Source organism: Ctenopharyngodon idella, chromosome 14 (assembly GCF_019924925.1).
Source record: "Ctenopharyngodon idella isolate HZGC_01 chromosome 14, HZGC01, whole genome shotgun sequence".
NCBI classification, from domain to species: domain Eukaryota; kingdom Metazoa; phylum Chordata; class Actinopteri; order Cypriniformes; family Xenocyprididae; genus Ctenopharyngodon; species Ctenopharyngodon idella.
The window spans coordinates 3,939,802-3,962,608 of NC_067233.1; the positions used below are offsets into that span (position 1 = coordinate 3,939,802).

The following is a 22,807-nucleotide window of genomic DNA, read 5'->3' on the forward strand; positions in this document are numbered from 1 at the left end:
AGTAATCTAAACACTGAGAAGACCATTAACGGTGCTGTAACACATTGTGATTGACAGCAGTGAGCTGGATCTTCAAGTTTTTTCTGAGACCAATTAATAATCTTTCCTCTACAAGCTGTTCAACACCAGGGACTGAGAATGAAATCACCCCAATCACTTCGGTTACCCAAACTCATTAATCCTTAAAGATTACTTATGCCAAAATCGAAGCATGTTCAACATGGCTCCCAATGAAAACGCAAAACTTTATTCAATGGATTTACACCTTTGGCCCAGAAAGTGCTTAGACAAAAGAGAAAATTGATTAGGAAGCTACAGGAAACGTAAGAGAGCCGCATGTTTGCATCATGCAGCCGAGCTTCACCTTTGTTTTAAGGCTCTGCACAGGGCTCTAATGCAATGTAAAAGAGAGCTTATTGATCTTCTGGCTACAGACCTATTCTAAGCCATCTATCAAAACACATTCGTTCCATGCTTGGCACTCCAATATTGACCGCCGCATTCACTATTGCATAAACACAAATTGACCTAGGACCCCTTTGGATAAGTGATGAACTCCTCTCATTGCTAACGGTCCATATGTCAGCACAGAGGACTCGTTTCTGCACTCTTTTTTAGGACACACTACACCCGAAGCATCCCACCAGAGCTTTTCTGAATTATCTGTATTTGTATTCGGGTCATTGACGAATAAGGTTTTTAAAAGTGTAAAAAAACATAATGGAGATATTTTATTAAGTGTTAACAACGAGATTATGTGGTTTTTATAATCAATTAACACTGCTTTTGTTATTTTTTACAAGATGGACAAAATTTGCCACCAAAAAAGTCATTTGGTGTAACCAAAATTTCGGTTTTACCGAATGACACTTTTGGTTATACCGAATGACGATATTTTCAAACAATGCTAACAGGCTGTTATCTAGCTAGCTAACAAAAGGACAATCAAACATTTTATATTTAGTACAAGTTTTTAAAATATCACAACAGGCTTTTAGGTTTTATAGCGGTTGTACCAAATGACCTGATGTTTCGGGACATGCGTATGAGCAAGTGAAAACATGAATTTTTCAAATAGTTAAGTGAGAGTTAGTTACTGTCTGAATGATGTCACATCCTGTAACATGATACTGACCGCATGACTTGATCCAAAATGGTCCCTTTATATTGGTTACTCCAAATGACGTCAATGAAATAATTTTTCCGGACATTCTTTCTCATAACAAAGCAACGACTTCTACACTTAATTTTAATAACATGTTGCATGTTGATATATGATGTTATAAAATCATGCCAGAATAAAAAATATATACATTTATTTCATTTTAAGATATTTTAATCACAAATGAAATGGCTGTATTGACCTTTGAATGGTTAAACTGAATGACACTTCAAAATCTTTAAAATACCTTTATATGTAGCAAAATAATTTTGGATTCAATAAAAGAGATCTAGTTGTACTACCTTACATACTTTGGATGTCATATCTTTGTTTTTTATTATTATTATTAAGGCCTTTGGACAAAAAAATGACCTGTCACATCATTGACCCGTTCATTTAACATAAAATGAAAGCTTTAAATGAACAAGTCACCTGCAAAATGCTGCAAAGAGCTCCCAATCCATGACAGATGATATAAGGTTTCAAAAACACCCCAAAAAGTTTTGCCTCATCTGACTGTGGTGAACTAAAAAAGCTGCTGGTTTTATCAAGTTGGGCTTTGGCATACAAACTTGAGATGAGTGCAGAAGATTTTTTGAACAGTAATTTCTTCTCTGGTATGTTCACATACATGCCTGTCTCTTTAGGTATTTGCCTTTATCAGGGTCTTACACATTTGGTTTGCTTAGCAATTGCAAGAAAATTAATAAAATAAAAACCTTTGAATTCTGAGAAAACTTCAGTTCTTTGAAAGCTCCTGAAGTACGGCATTATGCATTTATTATTATACGTTAGCTGTACACTAATAGAAACAAACAATGCTGTTGGATTTCCTTATTTGAACACTATCAAAGTCAAAGGTCAAAGTCTTTAGACTTAAGAATGATTAAGTCAGACTTATTAATATCAACAGATCTTTTTCTGAAAGTCAGGGCACGACCAAGTTCATAAACACGTAGTTGGGAGCATATTCTCCGACAGCACCAGCCAAAGTCTGTGTTTGTTTTATAGGGAACGGCGCTGAAACTCGCACCTGATTGTCATCTCATTGATTGGAACCTCAAACTGAAATTACCCTCTTTAGAGAGCTGATTATTCCACAAGTTCACATACTATTACTGGCACTCGCAAATAGATTATGAACAAAAACACGCTCTGTGACTTGGCTCACAATTTAAGTTACATTCATAACAGATTACAGTTATTCAAAAGGGTTAAAAACTTTCCATCGCCACACGTTTACAATCATTCATATATCAAAAACACAGACAACTCTATGAAGTGTTCATTACTCTCGCTCTCTTTTCTACTCTCTTCTCTCTCTTTCCGCGCCACTGGAGAAAGCTTGGTGATGGAGAAAGAGCGCTTTCCAAATGTGACAATCATGAAATTACCTTGCCATTAAATTTACCGAACTGTCAGCATCTAGCCAACACAGCTGATTATGTTGATTATGTTGTAAGCCACTAAAATCCACAGTAAAACTCTGAACAGAGCAGTGAAACTACTTAAAAAAATAGATCTTGCTATGCAAAAGCTTAAGCTGTATTCAGCTAACAACAATTTCAACAAAATGATAACATGATGCTTCATCACAGCCTCTTAATTTTTAAATACGATAACGCATCAATATTTAATGGATGCTTTAATTAATCCACACTTCAAGCACCTGAAAGTCACACCACCTTGGGTCAGTCAAGTTGCTTCTTGCACCTTTGGGCAAGGTACACAGATCCACTCTGTCCTTAGAGACCATCTGAGTAGATTACATAACGATATGTCAAATATGAATATGACATTTGTATTTATGAATAATAAATGATATTCACAGACATGGGAAGCACTAACAGTGTTATTTCCAAGCCACTTGTTGAAATTTCGTGTACAAAATGAACACAAAAATGTGTTTCGCATGTGTATTTTGATTAAGAACTGAATGTAGCCTAGAAGTTGTTTCTCATTAGAATATTATTGAACGAAATACCAGAGAAGTTCATAAAAACATGCTTCATATCATCATAAGAACTGAAACTGACAAATGTGAGAATGTATTTGTCTCTCAGTTTAGTGTGATTACTGTATATAAAAGACTGTAAGATAAATGAGCGCATAATTTAGTAATATAACTCCCATATAAGGACACTTTTAAGCAGTGTACGATTCACAGCAGCCCAAACATTTCGGTGTATTCATCTTTAGCACAGAAATAAGTGAATAGTTTTCAGGGATTCAGGGAAATTATAAAGCGCTTTAATGATGAATGAATCACTCACCATTTCTGTGAGGAGCACGCGGGTCAAAACCATGGCACGAATCAAAATCCTCCTCAGGAAATTTACATCCTCGCATGGAAGAGAGTCTCTTACAAGAAAAAAAGACTTTACCGGGTTCACGAATGGTCCACTGTCGGTGGTGGGCACAAGTTGTGGGAGTTTAACGTGTGACGGTTATGTCAGCGCAAACTAGATACGCGCGTGAGAAGCGCGCGGGCAGTTCCGTGGCTCAACGGTCAGTCCGACAGAACCGAGCGCGAGCGCCCTGCAGTTTCCACAGGGAAACGCAAACTGAAGTCTCAAGTCCCTCCTCTTTCACACCACTTCCACCTCCACTGTGTCTATTGCCCTTTTCAAGAAACTCGTGTCCAGTGTCGTTGTCATATGTACAACAACATTGTAGGAAGCGCGCGCGTTTATGTTTCAACTAGGCGTACACGTGATATCGAACGTTTAAAAAACGGGGTCTTTTAATAATCTTGCTTACAACGAGAACGCATAATAAACTTTCCCCACTGTACAACTAGATACATATTCTATACAAACTTATTTGTGAGGTCAATGAAAAATAAATGATTAATAATGATCATTTAGGGGTTTTTGTGAAACTGAGTTGCTCATGAGGGTCTGCTATTCATTAGCTCATTATAGGTAAGCATCAGCTATGATAGCTTTATATACGTTCTTACTAAATATAAATATATTTATTTATAACATGAACGTGATATTTACCATTACCAATAAATGTAGGTTACATAGATAGATTCATTTTCACAATTGTTGGGGGTACTAATTCAAATGCCTTTTTTAATGTAAAAAGTAGCAAATTAAATGTGAAAAATTCTTTCATATAATGAAACCTTGCATTTGATTAGTCTTTCCTTGAATAAAATTCAAATGAAGATAAAATATAGAATAAATATAACATTTTAAATACATTATAAACTACTTATAATATAGTCGTAATGTTATAACAATGCACACTTTCAGAACAAGCGGGCATTAAATATTTCACTTAGAAGTGGTATTGAGGAAGATAAAGACAATAAAGGAACTGAAACAGCACACAGTTGAACAGAAACTGCAATGAGACATCAATAATTCGCATGTAATGTCAGTCTTTTTTTCCCTATTGTTGTAGGTAAACATGGATTTGCTCTCAACTCCCTTGATCCTCTCTAACCTTTTTAATCCACCTGTCTCACAACCTCTGTCAGCTTCTCTAATCTATATATAGTTTCAAAAATATATAGACATAGGCTATCTTTGCTCATAAAGTGTGAAAGGCCAGGTCCAACAACTGTGTTTACATAGCCACATTATGTGACAAAACTAAACTATTAAAAAACTTGCAGAGAAAACATAGCTGTAATAACCAACCCTGATGAAAAGACCAGCATATGTTGTGATTTGACCAGCATAAACAAACCTGAACCAGGAAGGATATTCGTATTTATCCAAGATGTTTTTAAAGCAGGAATGGGCTTTATATATATATATACACCGATTAGACATAACATGAGCAGTGACAGGTGAAGTGAATAACACTGATCATCTCTTCATCACGGCACCTGTTAGTGGGTGGATATATTAGGCAGCAAGTGAACATTTTGTCCTCAAAGTTGATGTGTTAGAAGCAGGAAAAATGGTCAAGCGTAAGGATTTGAGCGAGTTTGACAAGGGTCAAATTGTGATGGCTAGACGACTGGGTCAGAGCATCTCCAAAACTGCAGCTCTTGTGGGGTGTTCCCGGTCTGCAGTGGTCAGTATCTATCAAAAGCGGTCCAAGGAAGGAACAATGGTGAACCGGCGACAGGGTCAAGGCTCATTGATGCACGTGGGGAGCGAAGGCTGGCCCGTGTGGTCCGATCCAACAGACGAGCTACTGTGGATCACAGTGCTCAAGAAGTTAATGCTGGTTCTGATAGAAAGGTGTCAGAATACATATGGGGCTACATAGCATAGCCATGCTGACCCCTGTCCACTGCCGAAAGCGTCAACAGTGGGCACGTGAGCATCAGAACTGGACCACGAAGCAATGGAAGAAGGTGGCCTGGGCTGATGAATCATGTTTTCTTTTACATCACGTGGATGGCCGGGTGCGTGTGCGTCGCTTACCTGGGGAACACATGGCATCAGGATGCACTATGGGAAGAAGGCAAGCCGGGCAGAGGCAGTGTGATGCTTCGGGCAATGTTCTGCTGGGAAACCTTGGGTCCTGCCTTCCATGTGGATGTTACTTTGACACGTACCACCTACCTAAGCATTGTTGCAGACCATGTACACCCTTTCATGGAAACAGTATTCCCTGGTGGCTGTGGCCTCTTTCAGCAGGATAATGCGCCCTGCCACAAAGCAAAAATGGTTCAGGAATGGTTTGAGGAGCACAACAGTGAGTTTGAGGTGTTGACTTGGCCTTCAAATTCCTCAGATCTTAATCCAATCAAGCATCTGTGGGATGTGCTGAACAAACAATTCCTATCCATGGAGGCTCCACCTCACAACTTACAGGACTTAAAGGATCTGCTGCTAACATCTTGGTGTCAGATACCACAGCACACCTTCAGGGGTCTAGTGGAGTCCATGCCTCGACGGATCAGGGCTGTTTTGGCAGCAAAAAGAGGACCAACACAATATTAGGAAGGTGGTCATAATGTTATGCCTGATCGGTGTATATATATATATATATATATATATATATATATATATATATATATATATTCCCTCACAGTCTTGTCAACAAGACCTTGTTTATGCGGTAAACAGTCAAGAGGGCATGAGAACTGGAGGTCTCCCTATATTATTTCCTGGAGGAATTAATGATATGTTTGAAAAGACTTCATTAAGACAGTATTTTTCCATGCCCTAAGTCTCACACACTTCCTTTTCTCTTATTCCAGTGATTTCTCTGCACGACTGTTATTGCTGTCGAGTCCAGTCATCAGCCAGACAGAACCATTATTATGCCTCTAGTACTCCATCTTGCCATATATAAATGGAAGGCATTTACTAAATCAGGCTTGTGTGCCGAGTCTGAGCATGCTCTCCTTACAGTAGTGTTCAGTTCACGATATGTATTGAATGGAACTATGAATAAGCCTTCACCTTAGACCTGCTCTATACCGTAACGCATTCTCTCACACAAAGTATATAATTCAATTGCATTCGGATCTTTCTGATCTTTCATGCATAGAGCCAAATTACTTAGGCACCTTTTCATTGTTCTTGTGAAATCTCACTCCCACTCCTCCTACAGAGTGATAGAAAAATTGAAAAAGATTCCTCTTCAAAACAGTCACTTTTCTGTTCTGCATCCTGGCACAATGCTACTTGCGTTACTACAGAAATGTGCAAATGCTGGTATTTCTCTTCATTATGGAAAATAGGTCGACTGCTTCCCTCTAGGTATGTGTAAAGGGTGAATGAACAGCCAGTACATTCAAATGTTAGTCATACATCTTTCATGATTGTGTGTGCACCTGTTTGTGCTGACGTGAAGTATATATTTAAAGTTTGCTCTTAAACCATCTTTATGCCATTATACAAAGCAAATATGAACTGCTATAGACCAGAGTAAGTTTTAAAAATAGATTTTTTATTACAATAAATTAAATTAATAAACTAAAACCCAAGTTTGAAATAAAGGGTTTCCAAATATTCCCAAAAATGACTTTTTGCAATGACTTTCAAGATGATAAATTTCAAGATGAGTCTTAATGGGTTTTGTAAGCTTTGAAATGAATGCCAGGTTAAGGCCAGAAACATCTATGCAAGAACTGTATGTGGATGCAGATATTTCTAGCTACACAAGCTTTAAGGAAGCACAATTTTTTGTTATATTAGTTACTTTTTTTAATTTGTCTGTATCAACTGATGTTAGATATTTAACTGTGCATGATAAATGCAATTAATTTATTTAGGGGGAAAAAAAGTAATATCGGCCATTTACCAGTTATCAGTCTTACATGAAAATAATTATCTGCTTATTGTTATCACCGGAATTTTAATATCACTGCAAGCTTAATTTCATGTGTCATTAATATGCCAGGGCATAATTCATACCACAATGCAAGTACATACTCCATTCTCAGCTTTGCTGCTTAGGGTGCTATAACAGTTATTATCATAAAAAGAGGGCACAACAGCCACAAAAGGGCATCATAAAATGACAAATGGGACACTGCGCCATTTTGGACTATGTCTATTACAGCCTTATTTTCTTTGGCATCTAATTAAAAAAGGTGTTAAAGGGATAGTTAACTCAAAACAAATTCTGTCATCATTTACATGACCATCAGTTCATGTTCATGACTTTCTCTCCTCTGCAGAACACAAAAGAAGATATTTTGAAGAATGTTGATAAGCTATTTGGGGACCATTGACTCCTATCACTCTAAAAATGTTTGAGTTAAAAACAACCCATTTGGCAACTCAGCGCTGGGTAATTATTGGACAGAACATATGCACAGCAAGTTAGGTTACACATTTTAACCCAACTTGTGCTCATATTGACTAAACGCTGGGCTAGTTTTACCTCATTAATGGTTATTGTTTCCATTTCCTTGTGTTACGTACAGAAGGGGACGGAGACACAGATACGGATTAACAGGTTTATTGAAAGGAATGCAGAGCGTGAACAGGATGCAGGTAAGTGAATGCAGATGAACAGAACTGAATGTTGAAGAGCTGGCACTGATACTTGACTGGATGATTCTTTCAGGGAGCGTGGATACCAGGAGACGTGGGAACGAAGACACACTGGAGAAACACTGGAGACGAGGAGACACAGGGAATCACGGAGAACGCTGGAGACAGGTAGTTCGAGAGCTAGGGAGTCCAGGAGGTAAGTGAACACAGGTAAGTGTCAACGAGACCGGACAGTGACTGTGTGAACTGGTGTGTCTTTTATGTGGCTGAAGTGATGAGAGTGGATTGGCGTCAGGTGAGGCTTGTTAGTATTCAGGAGAGGGAGTGCGATGTGATTGGGTGACTGTGGAGCCTGGCGTGTCTGTGACACCTTGCAGCAAATGTTATTTATATATTTAACTTAGGCTAATAAATGATTTAATTATATTGGTAATTAAGGAAATTAATGGACATTAAACAGTCTGAATCAAATAATTAACAACATCATAAAACATTTAGAAAATGACAGGAGCAAAAGGAGCAAACTCGGTATCAGTAGCCTACGGTTTGAACTGTCTATCCCACAGATGACGATATTCGCGTTTGCTGTGTTAAATAACAGCTTTATCTCACCTTCCGTTCAACGCGTGATACAAGCGTCGCTCCCATAATATTCAACGGAGATGTTCACGCTGTAAGTACGGCAGTTGTAGCTGATTTTAACCCTGGTTGTGTCGAAACGTGTCGCAGCCGTTGTCGTGTCTCTTGTTTAACGGGAGATGATAGGCTACTTCATTATGGCCGCGTCGTTTCTCTCGCTCGGTCTGCAACACAAGCGATAAAGCGAACTTAGCAGACGTGAAATTATGTTAGCGGAGCAAACAACAGTAAATGTTATTGGGTAAAACGTTGAAGCTACATACGTTTTTGTTGTAATTATTTCATACACAAGTATATACAGTTAACCTTAAAGGAAGATCACCTCAGGAAGTTTCTCTCAGGACAGGATCGAGAGACAAAATGACAGTTAGCAATCCAGTTTATTCCAGTTTAGCAAACTAGCAGTTGGTTACTATAACCCAGCAAGCGTGGTAGTTTATGAGAGGGTGCATCATTTCTACTGTCAGTGAAATTTAACCCAACACTTTGAAAATAACCCAACACAATGCCCCAACAGGCAGAACTGAGGAGTCTGGTTTAAAAAATAACCCAGCAAATTTTAGAAAAAAAAACTCCAAGTTGGGTTGAAAATGGAAAAACTCAGAGATTGGGTTTTAACCCAGCAAACGGGTTAAATGTTTGCCCAACCTGCTGGGTAGATTTATTTAACTCAACTATTGTTTAAAAATTACTGTATTGCTTGCTTAAAATGTATGTTGGAAATCAACATTTATTAATATGTTTAATAAATAAACATTTATTAAATTGCTTATTAATAAATGTTCACCTTTTGATTATTATTGTTGTCTCTATAATTATGTGTCTGATTTTTAATTTCCAACCTATTTAGGGTTCATTTTAAACCAGCCATTTAGTAATTTTTTAAACAATAGTTGGGTTGAATAAAACTACCCAGCACGTTGGGCAAACATTTAACTCAACCGCTGGGTTAAAACAACCTAATCACAACTTGGGTTGTGTAGCATTGTGTTAAAGTTTAACTCCGATTTTAAGGGAACACCAAATGTTCATGAATTATTGTTAAGTGATGTTTTAAGATAAAGTCTGGGTCAATGACTCTGTCCTTACATAAGCTTCTAGTTAATGTGGTCTCCAAACAACATTCTTAATGGATAATGAATAATGACTGACATATTAGAAAGGGCTCCATCTTTAGCTGCTTCCAGACACTACTTAGCACTTGACCCACATGTTTCACTGACTCCAAGTTAAAGATGTTGATATTGATGGCAGCCTGCTCGGTCATGCCCTTCCTCGCAGTGGCCAGTGTCAGAGCACATCGGTCTGATGCAGCGCAATTTCTTTGATAGACGCAATCAAGGGCTTGTGATTTGCTTGAGATGAGAGAAGTTAGTGGCTCCCTAGAGAGAAAGAAAAAAGGTCGGGGAGAGTAAGGGAAGAGATGAGGCTGAAAAACACCTCTCCAGCCCTTCTGCCCCTCCATGCTATTACCCGCACCTGGCTAGGATTTCAGAGAAAGAGTCTGCCAGTGCTTAAGGCAGCAAATATTCCCCCTGAACCATGAGGGTTTGCTGTACCCAGAGGAATCAAGTCTGATTCAGAAGTTATGCTGAGCAATATTATTGGCTTTAGGATCTCCTCGTACCACGTCTAGAAGGGACAAACAAGAATGGACTTAAAGCTTATTCGTTTAAATTTTTTTTAGACAGCTAAAATTTTCCATCTCACTGTACTTTATGAGCTCTTTGCTTACGATGCACACCGAGCACAAAGTGAAGACTAAACTGGATGATGTGTTTGTGTATTTGTCCAGACTATTATGTGGTTCTTTCTTAAAGATATTTAATGTCTCACCCAGACAAATGCATTTAGACTAGTGGAAACTGGCTTTTATCTTATCTAGATGACAGCTGTTGCATTTTTATGAAGCATCGACTTCACTTTGGAATTTGTATTGGAGAGCATTATTTTACAGGGTTTTTGGGGTATTTTGTGCAAGTTTATACGAGGACATGCTCACTACATTAATCAACGGTTGTAAGATTAAGGCAAAGTTTCTTTGGAGAGGTAAATGATATGCATGAGCTCTGAATTCCCACAGTGCATCTAAAAATGAGAAATTGGGAAAAATAAACTACTGTACACAAGCCTACCCGATGGACTCTGATGCTGAATGTTTGTATGAATGTTTGCTGCTTCTTACAGCCTGGTTGGCTTTGATCAACTTTTTTTTTTTTCACAGCTGCGTCCAGATCTCTGGTCTTTTGAAGCAAGCTGATCAACATCAAACAAATGACAGAAAAAAAAACTCGTCCTTTATAACAAATGGCCTCAGCTTCTCAGCATCCACCTACACATTGCTGTTTTGCCTTTGTTTGTGTGTCCGTCTGATCCAAATTGATGTCATTGCACACGCGGTGTGTGTCTGATACATGTCTGGATGCCAAATAGACCTTTTAGTAAATTGATAGGGGAAATTTGATGAACTAAGAATACTGTACTTGTCATTCACTCAAGTACAGAGGGGAGTCTGGCAGACCACTGTAATGAGTTATATTATTTTGCTGTTTGCTGTTGTCAAGTAAGGTATTGGCGGCCAGGAGTAAAGGTCTAATTAAAGTTTCAAATACAAAATCATTTATGTAAATGAAGCGGGAAGGGCACAAGTGAAATAGGTCGAGTGTCCTTTCTTGCAGTGCCATAGTAACAGAGAGAATACATAATGATATTTGTAAACTGGGAATTGAGGTTGTATCATGTATTTTATTACATGTTAACAATGAGATTATGTGGTTTTTATAATCAATTGACACTTTTTGTCATTTTTTACAAGATGGACAATATTTGTCACCAAAAAAGTCATTCGGTTTAACCAAAATTTTGGTTTTACTGAATGACACTTTTAGTTGTACCGAATGACGATATTTTCAAACAATGCTAACAGGCTGATATCTAGCTAGCTAGCAAAAGGACAATCAAACATTTAATATTTAGTACAAGTTTTTAAAATATCACAACATTTTCCATGTTTTATAGCGGTTGTACCGAATGACCTGATGTGTCGGGACATGCGTATGAGCAAGTGAAAACATTAATTTTTCAAATAGTTAAGAGAGAGTTAGTTACTGTCTGAATGATGTCACATCCTGCCACATGATACTGACCACATGACTTGATCCAAAATGGCCGCTTTATATTGGTAACTCCAAATGACATCAATGAAATTAATTTTTCCGGACATTCTTTCTCATAACAAAGCAACGACTTCTACACATGTTTATATATGGTGTTATAAAATCATGCCAGAATAAAAAAAAATATACATTTATTACATTTTAAGATGTTTTAATCAAAAATGAAATGGCTGTATTGGCCTTTGGGTGGTTAAACCGAATGACCTTTTGACACTTCAAAAATTTTAAAATAGCTTTATATGTAGCTAAATATAATTAAAACCTTTTGGATTCAATAAAAGAGAGCTAGTTATACTATCTTACATACTTTGGATGTCATATATTTGTTTTATAATTAGTATTAAGGCCTTTGGACAATAAAAATTACCCATCACATCATTGACCCATATATATATACATTATATACATAAAACTACAGTCAATAGCATAAAGTAATTGTTAATTGGCACATGATTTATGAATAAAAAAGTAATAATGACAAATTCTGTATTATTGTAGCTTATTTTATTGTAATATAATTATTTATTTAATTTCAATAGCTGTCTACAGAAACAAATGAGATATTATAGATATCTCTTTTGTGGTTTTCTTTTTTATCGGGTGTCATTTAATAGTTCAACATAACATTCTGTGAAAATTTGCAAGAAAATGTCATCAGTCACTAACAGAAACTAGTTCAATCTCATTTTTAACTTCCTCTTGATGCCACTTGATGTTGATTAGGGAGAAAGACAAAAAAAAACATATTCTGTTAAAAGATAATAAGCCGCATTCATTCACAACAATTGACAGAAATACCAGCAGAGAAAAGTGACATACTTGATTACTCATTCACTGCAGCTGCAGAGCTCGTGTTGTGTATTATGAAGTCTATGACAAATGCAGACTCTCACAGACTGTCTGTGATGAAGCTGAAATGCTTCAGTATTATTTGTGATCATTTCAAGGTTTTATTTTAACAGAAGGTTGTTTCTTTTTATATATTCGCATACTTGCAGCAGACAGGTCAATAGATTCAATGAGAAAAATAACAATCACAAGAATAAAATGTGCATGCAGTCACTCACGTCCGTTTAGCACACTAGAGTCAAAGCATCTGGAACACAATGTACAAGTTTATGCCTATAGAAATGCAGTTGCCTAGACTCCAACGCTTTCCCACTCATTTCATTGGCACATTCTGTTGGTGGGCAGCAATGCATGAGGATAATTAACTCTATGATCTAACTGTGCAAGAATGACTAAGATCTGTAAAAATACCTTCTCTTTATGAGGCTTGTTAGCTGCATACTGAGTTTACATAATTGTTCAAGAAATTATACTCACCCCACATGCACTTTTTAAAAGACTGCAACGAAAGTTTTTGAGGAAAACATTTCTCCATATAGTGGAGGGACCAACGAGTTGAAGGTCCAAATTGCAGTTTCAGTGCAGCTTCAAAGGGCTCTACACGATCCCAGACGAGGAATAAGGGTCTTATCTAGCGAAATGATCGGTCATTTTCTTTAAAAAAATACAAATTATATACTTTTTAACCACAAATGCTCGTCTTGCACTGCTATGCGATGCGCCACGCATTACGTAATCATGTTGGAAAGGTCATGCGTGACGTAGGCGGAAGTATCGCGGTAGGGCGAAAAACTCATTTTCATTTCCAACTTCAAAATCGTAAGATGTTGTTTTACCTTTTTTTGTAAAGGCCATTTGACTTATTCTTTGCATGTTCGCTTTGTAAACACTTGCTCTGTATTTTTAACCTGATTGCGTAATGCGTGGCACATCAAAGCTATAGCTCTTCTTTAAAAATAAAAGTCTTAATTTCTTTGGATGTCCTAACTATGGATGATTATATAGTTGCATTTTATTATAAGCCCTTGACCCACCAACTGAGAACCCAGAACTGTCATAAATCAAACATCTTAGAAATTCACCCAATTCAGTTTATGTTGGCTAAAGGATTTAATGTGTGTGTTTTTGTTCTCTTTGGTAGAAACTATGGGCCGTACACTTCCTTTTTGAGATGAGTTGAGGTCAGGGTCAGCACAGACACTCATAAAGCTTGCTGATTTTAAATTGGGTTTTCACTTCCACAGAAAACAGATAACATTTGCGGACAACATAGAAGCTGTAAGGGATGACAAAACGCAACCTTGATAGGGAATATGGTTGTAAATGCTGAATGAATATTTATCTATGAAATTATATGGTAGACAATGTGTTTTGTTCTGCTGAGTTAATTGGGTGTCATTTATCAAGCGTGGACAAACAACTGTGCTGATATAACAAGTGCACAGTTGTGCCAAAAGACATACAAAGAGATGTGACAAATTCACATGCAAGAGCTGTGTCTACACAACAAAAGGCTGGATTGGGTCCACAAAGAGGCTGTTAAGACCAAACGGAAACTTTCACACTGATAGGTTTATGTAACCGTTAGCTAATGTGAATACATAATCTGAACACTTAGAAAAAACACAATTTAACATTAGAGCATCTCATTCATACCCTCCATTCACAACAGATATCATACTGATTGAATTGCAAGTGCTTGAAGCATGTCTGTGAATGAATATGTTTCCAGAAGTAGTGGAAATGTGTGTGTTATTGAGCCAACTCAAGAACAACGTTGTGTAAAAGAGCATGACAATGGACTGGCATGTTATGTATGGGAACTAGAATAATAGAAAGGCTATGAAAGAGCGTATGTCATAATTCAGCTCTCAGGACTGAAAATGATCTTATGGCTAAAAAAAATCGCTCATAACTACTAAACCGTTAGGCGTAGGTGAAATTATTAGGTATTTTGGATTTTTTGGAAAACCTACTGTATTTTTGCGAACTAGTACTAGGTTTTTGCCCCTTTTTTTTTAACCAAACCAATGTAGCAAGATTCTCTGGAGTCTGATTGTCAATAATTATCAAAAACAGTTGAAATTTCGATTTACGGTCCCTATAAAAATGTATAAAAATGGCTATAACTCGTGAACAGAATGAGATATTTTCACCAAACTCAGCACACCTATGTAAGAACTCATTTTGGTCGCGTGAAAAAGGACGTGGCGACTGACCACTTGGTGGTGCTATAACATGGAAAAAACTTAAAAATGGCTATAACTATGCAACCCTAAGTCTGATTGGCTTGAAAATTGGCATGCAGTTTCTTTGTCCAAGGTGCCAAGACTGCCTTTGAGGACATTCATGTATCTCGAAAAACATGTCCGCCATTGGCCAATGAAGATTGAGCAGTTATCAGACAAGGTTAACGGAGGCTGATCAGAATGAAACTCACTGGGCCTGTTTGACTCATGGCCCTAGAGGCCTGTGAGAAATCTGAAAGGAAATCGGCTACCGGGGTGTCTTCGCGTTTTTCATGTGCGTAAAGGATCATGCAATTTTTCTACCATTCATACCACATTGTAGAACTCCTCATTCTGAGCAACTTTGCCTCTAGGACTGCTGCTGTCAATCGAATCGTTCATTAAATATTGGAGATTATTTCAAAAACCACCTTTGGCAAACTAGTCCTAGGTTTTTGCCTCAACCTCGATAAAACCATTGTGCCACAATTCTCGGGACTCTCTATTTTAGGTCAAAAATTATCAACAAAAAAAAAAAATATGTTGAATTTTATTATACCCAAAAGGTCTATTGAAAATTACTGGTCATTTAAATATGCAGTGAGATCATAAATATTAAAAAAAAGGGATAGTTCACCCAAAAATGAAAATTATCTCATGATTTACTCACCCTCAAGCCATAGGTGTATATGACTATCTTCTTTCAGACGAACACAATCGGAGATATATTTAAAAATATCCTTAGTCCTCCAAAGTTTATAATGGTTATGAATGGGGGGCCGTGTTTTGAAGCCAAAAATAATGCCTCCATCCATAAAAAAAAGTAATCCATACAACTCAAGGGGGTTAATAAAGGCCTTTTGAAGCGAAGCTTCAGTTTAAAACTTTATAAATTCAAATAACTTGCTTCCGGCAGACGACCGTACGCAAAATGCTCAAGTCGACTTGCGCCAAATGAGTAATCCTCTGACGCGATGTATGACGCAGTATGTAGTAGTATTGTAAGCTTAGACGCCTCTCACGGTTCAAACAAATAGGGCTGTGCAACAAATTTAAGCTCCTCTTCTCTTATATCAAAATCCTCCGACATTTCTTTTTAAAAATTGTCGTTTTAGACTTATAATCCGTGTTCGTCATTACGTGATGCATCAGGTCAAAGGTTGCTCTTCCGCCGCAAATCGACGCATTCTGCGTACGGTCGTCCGCCGGAAGCTAGTTATTTGAATTTATAAAGTTTTAAATATGGATATTTTTCTTACAAATCGCATCGCTTCGCTTCAGAAGGCCTTTATTAACCCACTAGAGTCATATGGGTTAATTTTTTTTATGGATGGATGCATTATTTTTGACTTCAAAACGCGGCCCCCCATTCACAACCATTATAAACCTTGGAGGACTAAGGATATTTTTAAATATATCTCTGATTAAGTTCGTCTGAAAGAAGATATATACATAGTCATATACACCTAGGATGGCTTGAGGGTGAATAAATCATGGGATAATTTTCATTTTTTGGTGAACTAACCCTTTAAGCTCCATTTCGGGGAGGAGACTGAGGCAAACTGAAAGCACCCTGTGCATAATATTTAGATAATTGTGAATTATAAAGCCAACCTTGCGCATTTTCTGGCGTATGTACAGTTTTATAAATCTGAAAACTTTTGTGCGTACGCACACTTTTAGGATGAAATCTATGCAAAGTTTTATTCACGAGGCCCCTCGCGGAGCTTAGTGACAAGTAAACGTTTGGATCATTTGTTTAAAGAGCTCCTTATGCTCTGTACACGCATCTATCATTTAAAAGACAACAAGAGTTATCGGTTGTGATCTCAAGCTAATTACACTGGCACCAGTTCAGGTCACGTAGCGTTTGCGTCTTTATTATATGCCTTTGTCAAATTCATTAAACCAAATGAGCCACCAGACTCTTCAGTAACAATGACTGATCAAATACACGGGAGCTTGGCAGGTTTTCAAATACATTTGCATATATATCAAAAGAGAGAAAACTAAACGTATGCCATTTAAATGATCTTGCCTCATATAAAACTAAAGAACACCTGCTCCAAATACACCTGAAACAACATCAAGACTCTTCACAGTTGAAGTCCTCTGACGCTCGACTGAATTATCAACTGAACTCCAAACACTTATTTTCTCATTTTTTTTTACAAATCAACATTTAATGTCTGCTCTTTGCTAGATTGGGAACATGAGGCTTCCACGTCCTCACCTGCATCTTTTAAAATTGAGCAAACATTGGGATGACTTTAAAGTAGCTAAACATACTGCCAGACTTGTTATCTCAGTGAACCGGCTGCCGCTACCGACTCTAGTTACTAATTTGTATTCTGCGTGAATGTTTCCTTGGAACCAAACCCTCTGGTGACACGGGTCAGGGTGGAGAATGTGAGCTGGTGAGACTCTGGTCTAACTTCATACTTACGGCAACCCAAACAGGACTGGTTAACATACTCGGAAAACACACAACTCTGCGAAAGAAATCTTTTCTTAAGTGACATTTTTTCCACTAATAATATCTAAGCATAAAGAAAAACACACTTCCAAGATGTAGCCTGTGAAAGCAAATCTTAATATCTTATGTAAGTTCGCTTTTCAAGAAATTCTTCTTGTTAAGGATGTTTAGATGTTTCTGCTGGTAAAAAAAGAGAACATTTTCTGCAGTGCAATTACACAAGACTCTCTCGAGTAGTACTGTGTGCTAATGCTGACAACAGAACATTAAAACCAATGAGTCTCTAAATTGTGCAATACGAGCAATAAGCTAAGTGCCTGTGAATGAAAAGTTTTGTGTGAGCGTCTTAAGGCATTTCAGAGGTTGTTAGCACTGTTGCTACTACTTGGCAGTTGGAAGTAGATCTTGTCTGTCTCTGAGTAAACAGGCTGACAAGACTAATCAGGCCGTGTGGCTTCAAACTGCAGGGGAGATGGAGAGGCCAGTCCAGACACTAGGCTGCCTGCATGTCAACCAACTATAACTGTGTGGAAAATACAAGCAGATTATATAATGCAATGGCTGGATTGTTGTTTTTGACTAAGTGCAGATAAAAGGAAATTAATCAAACCAGGACTGGTCAGAAAAACTGTACAATAATTGAGCCGAACTCTAAGGTCTGAAAAATGCAATTTGGTCCCCTCAGACGCTCAATACAGTAAAGGAGAGTGAGGTGAGATGTGTCAGTGGTAAGATGCATAACCCCCTTAATCCATCAAAAAATGCATAATTTTTGCCATGTGACCATAAATTAAAAATCATATCGACCTGCCTATGATGAACAGGCACTTGTGGAGAAAAAGCGATTTGCTGAAAACTATTTTTGAATGTCAGTAATTTTTTACATGGCAGGTAAAATTTTCAAAATTATGTCTTATATTATACAGTACAGTATATAGTAGTGTTGTAGTAGCCTACTCAAGACTACTTAAGACCATTTTTTGAAGGTCTTGGTCTTGTCTTGGTCTCGTCCTTGTCTTGATCTCAGACTAAAAGGACTTTGGATTTTATTTCAAGACCGGTCAAGACCACAACTGCAATTTCCGTTGCATTGTCTGATTTCTTTGTTAACATCATTAATTTGATTGGATGTACAACTTACTGCTTCAAATGCAGTCAATAACTTATTTCTAATTTCATTTATTTTGTTACTGTTGTGCTGGGTCAGAAATCAACAAGGGATAGTGTCAAAAATGTCAACAAAATTAATACAAATGCCCACAAATTTCAAGATATGATTGCAAAAAAAGTACTTGTATAAGATCTTGATATTTATATTATAACATATGATATTATTAGCAATTAAGCAATATTAAAAGAAAGAGGGCTGTTTTCACAAATATGAGCACAATTGCAAATGTAATATTGATTGTTCAATAAACAACATTTTATTTTTAAAACATTAATCTCAACATTATTTATGCATTTGTAATTGTACCAATTCAGATGCAACTTCTGTTCCACCTCTGCAGTGTAAAGATGAATTTTGTTGTTAGTGATTTAAATTGATTGGCTCTATATAGTATCTGATTATTCTAATTGTGATTATTGATTAAAAATAAGACATTTCTCAGGCAGTAAATGTGGATCTTCAGATGAATTTGAAGAGTGCTAGTCTGGTCTTGGTCTTGACTCGGTTTCGACTTGCCTTGGTCTTGTCTTGGTCTCGGTTTAGGTGGTCTTGACTACAACACCAGTATATAGGTCAGTAAGACCTCAAGGCTGCATTTATTTGATAAAAATTCAGTAGTAATATTGTGAAATATTATTATTACTGCCGCAGTTATGTTCATGGACTTTTAGTTTGTAATCCTTCATTTCCTGTGTTTCTTTGTTTGATCACTAATCTGTTACCATGGACCCTATCTATCATCCCAGCTGTTTGTCATTTAGCTCATCACCTTTGTGTATTTAAGTTCCTGCTTTTCACTTAGTGTACGTTTACACGACAACGATATGGTTAAAACGGAGAAGTTTTTCCTTTGAGTTTTCCGCGTACAGACGACACCATTGTCAAAACAATCCCCATTCATACGAATCTGTGAAAATGACTAAAACGCTGTATTCTGCTGGCAGGCCATTAGTTGGCAATGAAACACTATAGACTGAACATGTAATGCGCATGTGCATGACGTCATCATTTTCACAGATTGACGTTTTTGTTGTTGAAAACAGAGACCGTTTTCAAAAACTTGCACTTTGAAACCCGTTTTCAAAAGTTTGTGTTTTCAGGCCACCAAGACGCTGTTGTCGTGTAAATGAATGGCCAAAACGCATAAAAAGTTTTCCGTTTTTAGTTGAAAACAGTGTCGTGTAAACAGCCCCTTAGTCTTTGTCTGGTCACATTTATGTTATGGTGTGTTTCTCTGCCTTTGTTGGATTACTTTGTCTGTTTGGATTCCAAACTTCCTATTGGATTTTTATGTCTGACTTTTCATCAGTGTTGCCAATTTAGCGATTTTGTCACTAGATTTAGTGACTTTCCCTCCCCTTTTGAGACTTTTTTTCAAAAGTTTAGGGACAAATCTAGCAACTTCTTAGACAAACCTTATCTAGATTCTTATTTTGCCCACTGACCTATATTCAAATTTATATAGATAAATGAATTTGTCATTATGATGTCATCTAGTGACATTTAGCTACCAGTTTTAGCTACTTTCAATTGAAAGCAGTTGGCAACACTGCTCTTCATCTGTTTGTTTGCTACACAAACACACCTGAAAGTGTGACAATTACAATTTAAAATAACTGTTTTCTATTTGAATATATATTTTAAAATCTAATTTATTTCTGGGATGGCAAAGCTGTATTTTCAGCATTATTACTCCAGTCTTCAATGTCACATGATCCATCAGAAATCATTGTAATTATGATTTGCTGCTCAAGTAAGAATTCTTATTATCAATGTTAAAAATGCTGCGTTAAAAACAACCCAAGTTGGGATGAAAATGGACAAACCCAACGATTGCAGCTGGGTAGTTTTATTTAACTCAACTATTGTTTAAAAATGACTGTATTACTTGCTTAAAATGAACCCAAAGTATGTTGAAAATGAACATTTATTAATAAGTTTAATGAATAATAATTAAACAATAAACATTTATTAAATTGCTTATTAATAAATGTTCACCTTTTGATTATTATCGTTACCTCTAGTAATTATGTGTCTGATTTTTTTTAATTTCCAACCTATTTTAAGCCAGCCATATAGTAATTTTTAAACAATAGTTGGGTTAAATAAAAACTGCCCAGCAGGTTGGTCAAACATTTAACCCAACCGCTGGGTTAAAACAACCCAATCACTGGGTTTGTCCATTTTCAACCCAACTTGAATTGTTTTTAACCTAGCATTTGTATGCTGCTTAATATTTTGTGGCAATCATGATACATTTTTTAGGATTTTTTTTGATGAACAAACAGTATTTATTTGAAACAGAAACATTTTGTAACATTATAAATGTTTTACTGTCATTTTTACCAACTTAATGCATCCTTGCTGAAAAAACGTATTAATTTCTTACAAAAATCTGACTGACGCAAAACTTTTGAATGAAATATATATATATACTCCCCATCTGCACTTACACTTTACACTCTCTCTGCATAAAGAACAAGTTCAAGACCCATGGGTGTCCTGTCCCTGCTATTCATTCGAGACATCCTGTCCACCCACACTTACCCTTAATGTGACCATAATGTAAAGAACAGTCACTACTTAACCCTGATCAGGAATGTAAATGCACAATAGTAATGGACCAATCAAACTTTCCATCAGCGTAAAATGCACAAAGGCTCCTTTTGACTCCCTGCTGAGCACATATGTCTCTCCTTGAGGCGTCCAGTCTGAAGCACTCGCTCCTTTACCATCTCGAGGGGATAGGGTTTCTTCGATTGCACTTCTAAGTCCGACTTTCTCCTCACTTTCCAGCTAGACAAATATTTTGATACGCAGATGCAATCATTTTCGAAAGAATTGCAGGAAATGATTTCTGGAACTTGACGTGGACCAGAAGTCTTCAAAGTATCTCATGCTCATTGTAACATGTGATTAAACAGTCTATTGCTGAGAACTAGTAACATGATTACGGCGCAGATTATTCCCACAGACAAAGACTCAATAGTGTGTGTGGGTAGGTTGCAATGTAGGTGGATAGAGAGAAATGAAATGCCACCACCTGTAGATATCATTCATCTACGGTCTGTAAAATGAAGGAAAGTTGCATTATGAAACCTAGTATAATCATGAACTCTGCAGGGAGTGCAAAGACTCATTTTTCACACATCTCTCACACACTGATCTTCATCTGTCCTGCGGCAAATATTCACCATAGCTTGTGCTTGCCATCAAATCAGTTTATTTCTCTCCAGCCCTTTGTCACAGCTTTAGTGATTCAATAACATGTACTCATTACTTTTTAACACAATGTGCATGATTTCATTACCTTCAGAGCTTTGTTTAACCATCCAATCTATCTGATATCAATATTATGTGACTCTAATGCGAACAAGATGCAGAAGGAAAACAACCTTGCTGGGAGGCACACCGCGGAAAAGCAGTGTGTGTTTGTGTGTGTGTGCGGTGCTTGTTTTATGAGTAGGGGTAAATCTACAACCGCCTGAACAAGGGTCATGTCTTTACAAAAGCTACACGCGTCCGCCGCTGCCGGGCTGAGAAAAAAGTGTTTCTAATGTATCCCGAGCCCTTGAGACATAACTATTCATAGTCCATTCAGCCAAATGTCACTGATGCAGGGTTACGTACAGGCCAGTCAACTACTAATGTCTCGTTCCTTTAGCTTAGTCAAAGTGAAAAGAGCAGAGTGGAAATTGTGTTTTGATGAGGAACTTGCTGTTTTTAGGGCTTCACAAATGCAGATACCTGCCTGCTTCCTGCATGTCCTGAAGCGAAGAATATGAGTCAGACACTATTCTGGGCCTTTCTCGCTTGTTTTAGGATGCTTTTACACTAGAGCTTATAGGGCAGAGAGTTTGGTTGATGTGAAAATGGTTTTCTAATAATAGGCAAAAATGTTGTCTGGGGTTTGGTTCGCAGTTGTTATGAACACAACCGCCTTTAATAGCAAATTTCCAATGTAAGATGGTAAGGCAAGGAACATTAATATTCATGATGGAAGCTTGGTGGTCGGTAAAACGGCAAACTCATGAGCTCATTATGAGTTTTAGTGAAAAGGACAAATTAGGTACCCCTACAGCACTCTATTTTGAAAAGTCTAGTTTGAAAAGTTATATTCAACAATGCAATCTCATTTTTCACTCTTAATAGTCTATTTATAAATGCATTCTATCTACCACATATA

The 22,807-nt window shown here is 37.2% G+C and overlaps 1 protein-coding gene across 2 annotated transcripts in view; it reads right to left on the bottom strand.

Moving 5' to 3' along the window:
* htr4 (5-hydroxytryptamine receptor 4) overlaps positions 1–3,812 on the bottom strand; it is a 125,149-nt gene extending 121,337 nt beyond the window's left edge. The window contains exon 1 of one of the 2 annotated variants that reach the window (XM_051860091.1): positions 3,436–3,812. In XM_051860091.1, the coding sequence (XP_051716051.1) occupies positions 3,436–3,511 (76 nt within the window). In that variant the 5' untranslated portion in view covers positions 3,512–3,812. The remainder of the gene's footprint in view (positions 1–3,435) is intronic. The other variant, XM_051860090.1, reaches the window with a different exon arrangement.
* Between the last annotated feature and the right edge of the window lie 18,995 nt (positions 3,813–22,807).